Here is a 6,712-nt window from a genome sequence, read left to right as displayed (position 1 = left end):
TCATGTCTACATCAAACACTGACCATGACGGTACTACATTTCCAAGTATGCTGGAGGCTCCTGGGGCTCCAGAGGCTCCGCTTGAACCAAGAATTATAATTCTGCTATATACAAACTCAAAGTACAAAATGACCCTGTTAATTAAGCCTCACACGTTTACAACAGCATCTACAACAACTGCAATGAGAACAAAAGACCCACCAAGCAGCTGCCCATCAGCCAAGTATGAAGGACCGTGTTTGCTCATTAGATCTGATCCCCGATTCACCACAGAGTAACATCAAGGCGACCCAACAACATTACAGGACAATGGCAGAAAGCACTCCCAGTGCAATGGCCCTGGATATAGCTGGGTCCCAGGCAACGAACCATCTCGATAAAACTGATAGTGTCTCAGAGAAGGCAGACACTGAAGCTGTGAAATCTGCACAAGGTGAAGCAAGTAATATATCATACCTTACAACAGAAGACTGGTAGCCTTATACTCCCCTGATTCCCCTCAGGAGGATGACAATAAAACCCACCAAGTCACAAACACAGAGGAAAAGCCAACAGGCACAGAAAATGTCTGGTCATCTCCATTAAATACTTTGCAACTTTCCATAACAGCAATGCAGTACCACTCAGATAAAATGGACATTCAATGATCTCTTCTCAATTTCCTGGCAATACATGTCTTGAACATCGACACTAAACTATCTGACATGAATATTATGATTACGAGGGCCCCAACAGAAACACAAATAATTCAGCCAACTCTCAACTCTACCCTCCGTGATGGGGACCTCCTATCTGATATAAGAAAGGCAATGAACATCACAAGAATAGCTTCCCATGCCAGCTAAGGAAAGGGCAACACAGGATCAACCCCTAACACCACAGGGCTACACCTCAATTGTGCCAGGTGCAAGACACCCTTAAAGAATCCCCTAAAACTAAAGGGGCATTGGACCAGGCCAGCCCCAGGACGTGCAGTAAGTCATTGGAGCACAGAAGCTAAAAGGCCTATGGGGTAGGAGCAGGCACATAATTTAAACAAAGCTTTAAAGACCATTGCGAGGCAAGTTAAGCATCAGAGACTCAGAACCCAGTGATGCCTCACAGCAACTGGTGAATGAACAAGCAGTTAGAACACACCCCAGCCCGCCAGTGCGGCCTGATGGAGAAGAAGAAAGGGCCAAAATATTGCATGCAACAAAACATCACTGGAAACAGAGGAGGAAAGGCAGGAACAGGAAGACCAACATAATGGCATACTTTAAATTGGCATCGATTTCCCAACAAGCGAAAGCTCATTACTGAGGATAACCCGGGCACCGACAACCTTATTGGCTACAGCAATTCCCCCCAACCAATCAGACCGTACAACCACGGAGTGCATAGATCCTGGAGGAAAAAGGAGCAAACACTGCCATGCCCACAACACTCCCGAACAAATGGAGGGGGATCAAAATGGAGATATCTCTCATAGCTCAATCATTCTAAGGACTGAAGTGCCATCATTACCTACAGAAACAAGTTCACCCAAACAGGATGAAATGGCAGCTCCAGCAAGCACCCCAAGTGACCACCACCAGGAGGAGCCTTAGACTCGCACCAAAATCCCTCATCCCTGAGTATAATTCCAAAGGCCGGGTGATATCCTGAACAGAGGGAACATCCTGCAACTACTAACATCAATTAGCAACCTGGCTGACATAAGATCCGACGATTTTGAATCTATTCAGTTCAAGGAACTCAAACATCTTTCAGAGCAAGAGGTAACAAAGACAACCTGGGCCACACAGGAAATAGCGAAGAGGATTTTGAATGAGGAACACCAACTAAATGCCCGGGGGATTCATATAAAGCACTATCAAAAAATAGGCTACCCGGAGACCCTCCTATCAAATCAACAAGAGCAGGAAATCGGCCGCCCCATGCACACATACATCACGAGGAAGACACAATCTGTGTTCAAAGGGGCACACATTACCTCTGTACCGCAGAGGGAGACAAAAGACTGGAGGCCTTGGCAACCAAGGATAAGCACTAGCTCAGATGACTGGTCCTGGATAGCCAGAACAATAAATCTTAGGAACAAAAACACTTGACTGGGAGCAAAACAATCCCCAACAGTCAATCTGCAGCTACGATCATTTTCTTGGAGCATTAATGGCCTGGGAAATAAAAAACATGGACACGCAGCTCCTGTTATATTTTCAAAACTTTGACTTAATCCTTCTACAAGAGACCTGTCTAGGCTAACCGCACCATCTGCAAGGCTTAAAAACATATCACCTGCCGGCTATAAAAAGTGCCAAATTTGGGCACCAAAAAGGAGGTCTCGTAATCTACACCTCAATCAAGAGTATAAACGCAATTAAGGAACTGGATGTTAAAACTACACCAACAAATGCCATAAGCCATAAAATCAATCAAAATGGACTTGGGAGGCGACAACAACAAACAACAAATTATATTGATAAATACATACCTCTACCCACAAGACAAAATCAATGGGGTGAGACTCTTGTGATCAGAAAGAACAAGGATACTATCAGAAGAGTGCACGCCAAATCTTATGGCAACAGGTGACTTTAACATGCTCATAACGGGGTCTCTAGACAGGGGCCAACTATTGGACCAACAATTTTCTACAAGGAATCAGGAAGATTGCACATGGGGCAAGCAAACCAGGTTAGCAAAATAATTTCTAAAGGATCTGGAACATCTGAGTTTGGACGCACTAAATGGGCACTTTCCGGGCGACTGCCCTCCGGCGGCGTCCTTCCATAATGCATCAACCACCATAAGAATTGATCACACCTTGATAACTCTACCCTTGATCAGCAAAATCGTAGATTTTCAGATAGGAACATCAAACCACAGCAACCACCTACCACAAGAAATCACAATGAACATACAAGGAACAATATTAACCCAACCATTGGAGGATCCAAGCTCAATACATACAGTCAACTGCAGAAGAATCAAACGAAAAATGTGCCACCCGGAAAGCTTCCTGCCCCTGGCAAAAACTCTCTGGGAAGAAAACAAAGGGACGAATACAAACATGCTAACTTGCTGGGAAATCTTCACCAAAACATTCTGCCAAGCCCACACAACAAGGGAAGAGCCTAGCTCAACAACAGGAGAAACCCTACAACGCAGGATCCCTCTTGAGCCACAAAGTGCACAATGCGCTCATCTTTCAATTATGCAAAAGACACATCTAAGGCATCTCAAGAAAGCAATAAACAGATCAGTACGGAGGCTCCACCGAACAGGCCCAGATGATGGCATCAAAATTAACTAAGGCAGTTAAAAGTCAGCTAGAAGAGGCTCATTTGGCAATCAAACAGGGAATCAGAAGACAAGTTGTGGGCCAAGATCTTACACGCCACAAAAACAAACAACAGAGCATGATTCTGGCACACAATTAACAGCTTACAGAACCCAAGTGCACATGGAATCAACTCACACTTGACGGAAGAAGCCTGCGCCAACTATCTTTCGCATCACTTTAACACAGAACCTGCTGACACTCTGCATGAAGAGCAGAGATCTGAATACATGCCGGGAGCAAACTATCTGACCGAAAAAATTAATTGGCAATTGCCAATTTTGCATTCATGAGCAAACAGATTACTAACAGGATAGTGAAAGGCAGGACAGAGGGGGCACCGGGTCCCAATGGCATTCTCTGATCCTGTACAAGCAAGACTCAGATTATTGGTTGGCAGCATTACTACCACTTTTTAAACAGATTCTTGAAGTAGAAAGAATACCAGATTCTTGGAATGAGGTCAATCACATCCCCATTATGTAAGAAAGGCAATAAGAATGAAGCAATAAATTACAGGCTATTCACCTTAATAGACAATGACACCAAAAACTATGATGGTCTTCTTTTGGAAGAACTCACAGATTGGGCAACCAAAATGGCAATCATTCCCCTCAACTAAGCAGGATTTCGCAAGCTCACAGAAACAACAACAAATATACTTCCCCTCTCCCTTCTGATAGATGTGGTGAGAGATGCAAACTTGCCACTCTACGTTTACTTCATTGACTATTCATCCGCCTTTGACAACATTGACAGGAAGAAACTGTGGGATAAACTGTCCAAATGAAAATTTCATCTGCTCTACTGAATCAGCTGATCCTCCTACATACTGATACCTGGGTCCAAATAAAGCTGGGAGCTGGCAAACATCTATTCAGAAAGATACCGGTGACTAAGGGGCTGAAAACAAGCCTGTGTCTTGGCCCCAACTTTGTTCAATCTTTTTATGTCAGACCTTATGACAGAGCTGGGCAAATGCAACTCCCACGCACAAATGATGGGAGGACTTACTCTCTTAAATTTACTCTACGCCGACGATCTTGTACTGATCAGCCGCACTCTGATTTACCTCCAACACTTATTAGACACCACACAAAACTTCTCTGTTTACAAGGGATTACACATTAATCTAGACAAATCCAAAGTGATGTGGTTAAACCAAAAAAAAGAATACACACAGACATCGCAGGCATTTAGGAGGTCTCCCGCTAGAAGCGGTCAAAGAGTATAAATATCTGGGCATTATAATGGATAGCAAATGTATGTTTGAGGCACAAAAACAGGCTATAGTAAGAAGAGGTGACACAACAGCGGTTGCATTAAAAAACATCAAACTCAAAACTACCGGCCCAAGCCTCATGCCTCTACTCCAGCTGATCCAAGCAAAGCTCATTTAAACTATCACCTACGGGAGCGAGTGTCTATGGGGATGGGACTCAAGTTCTCTGGACGGTACAGAAGTAGGAGCTTTGAAAATAATATTCAATCTACCTAAATATACCTCACTGATGCAAATAAGATTAGAGATTGGCCTGCAGATGCAACAAATAGCATGCAAAGGTGCCTTTGTCTAATGCTGGTATAAAATCAAGGGAGCCGAACCTGGGACTCTGAATGCACATCTTTGGAAGGAGCTCAAGTAAAAAAAAGACAGTGCGGCCATGATCTATTTGCAAGTTTCAATAAATCGACTGGGCCTATGGGAACTTTGGGAGGTTGCTGGCCCCCATAAAAGGTTCAAACAAATTGTCAATAAAACAGTTAAAATGGTGCCCTTAGTGGAGGATAAAGCTGTACTAAAAGAAAAGGCACACGGTTGGTTCATTTGGCAGAGTTACTCTTAGGCCTCCCCTTAATCTTACTTGGGAGCCGGTTTCATGAAAGCAACAAAGGAAAAATAGCTTCACCTTCGACTGGGTATTCCTCCATCACTGCTCCACTTGCCTCCATTGAAACGACCACAGACAACAACTAATTGTTGCCTATGTGGGGAAGCAAACGAAGATGTGCTACATTTATTGTGCATACCCAGGAGAATAATAAATTAATTCAGACTTTTGTTAAAACCCGCCCTAAAGATCAAGAGGATACGAACATGTAGGCTGGCAGTGAAAGCAGGTTTCGAAGGTGGAGACTTTCAGTTAGCCTGCTGCCTCATACAATTTTTGGGCAAAGTGGTGAAAATATTAAACACCTGTACTATTGCCCGACCTGGCCCCCACCTTCGACAATCAATCATCAGCCACCACTGCTCTTGTTCCCCAGATAACTAATTTACCCACAGCAGACTTTGCACATTGCCCGCTTTGGCTGTTTGGAGATCCATTCCATATACTGTTGACTTGGCACAACCCAGCTGGGCAATTATCATTAGCTTCTATCGATTTTGACAACTAGAGCACTGTTTTTGCACACAGATGACTTTGCACATTGCCCGTACGTGCTGCTCGGGGAGATATTTTGCACACTGCAGGTTCTACACACTGCCATTGACTATGGACCGATTATCTCCGCAGCCTCCTCGGACCTCATGATTTTAATTAACCCTTTTAACAACGTTAAACTATTTTTTAATACTCTTTCTTATGCATGGTACAAGCAAGGTATCTGGAGCCTTGATGCAAAAGCAAACTGTAAACTTTGGTACACAATCATGGGTTTAACTTGGAAAATTCTCATACTGCTGTTTTATCGTTGCAATGGTTTTAAGTAATCACACAAATAAAGATATTATTATTATTAATAGCCCTGGGGACCCACTCCCCAAAGGCCTTTTTTTTTTATTAAAGGGGACGGGGCTGCGTGGCCCCCTTCCAGGAGCCTTTTTAGGCCCTGGGGGAGGACCGCATCCCCTAGGGCCTTGGCCCTGCCTGGTTTTTTTTTGTAAAAGCACGGGAGCCTGCGCTTGTTTATTTATTTATTTATTTACATCTTGCTGTGGATTCGTTTATCCTCCGAAAATTTGCAGCAAAAGTTTAAAACACTTTTTGGGCCCCAGCCTAAGTCCCCCTGTGACCTCACTATCAGGCCTAGGAGGTCAGGGTATTCCTACCCTGCCCCATTGCCCCATATGTGTTTTATTGTTTTATGACTCAGGACTGAGCCCTGAGTCCTAAGATGGCTGCCACCACTTCTTGATTTTAAGGTGGTGGCAGGGAATAAAATCTTAGCTTAAGATCTGTCAGGATCTGCAGAGGATCCGCGTCCCTAGATATATAAAGATTTTGAGTATTAACTGCTCAAAAACTACTGAACGGATTTACACCAAAACACAAAATGCACTCATTCTGGACCAAGATCTTGCTTTCTGTTAAAATTAGTGTAAATCCATTTAGTAATTTAGGCTGCAGCTGTGTCTAAAGTTCTTAAGGAAAAATGAATGAG

The 6,712-nt window shown here is 43.6% G+C and overlaps 1 protein-coding gene across 1 annotated transcript in view; it reads right to left on the bottom strand.

Moving 5' to 3' along the window:
- Positions 1-280: 280 nt before the first annotated feature.
- The window catches only part of LOC146862284 (uncharacterized), an 84,302-nt gene continuing 77,870 nt past the window's right edge, over positions 281-6,712 (bottom strand). The window contains exon 4 of the mRNA XM_085643068.1: positions 281-424. Coding sequence (XP_085499194.1) covers positions 281-424 — 144 coding nt within the window. The remainder of the gene's footprint in view (positions 425-6,712) is intronic.

This window comes from Triturus cristatus, chromosome 2_2 (assembly GCF_964204655.1).
Source record: "Triturus cristatus chromosome 2_2, aTriCri1.1, whole genome shotgun sequence".
Taxonomy (NCBI): domain Eukaryota; kingdom Metazoa; phylum Chordata; class Amphibia; order Caudata; family Salamandridae; genus Triturus; species Triturus cristatus.
Note: the sequence above shows the minus strand (reverse complement) of the source record. Positions and strands in the feature narration are given on the sequence as shown.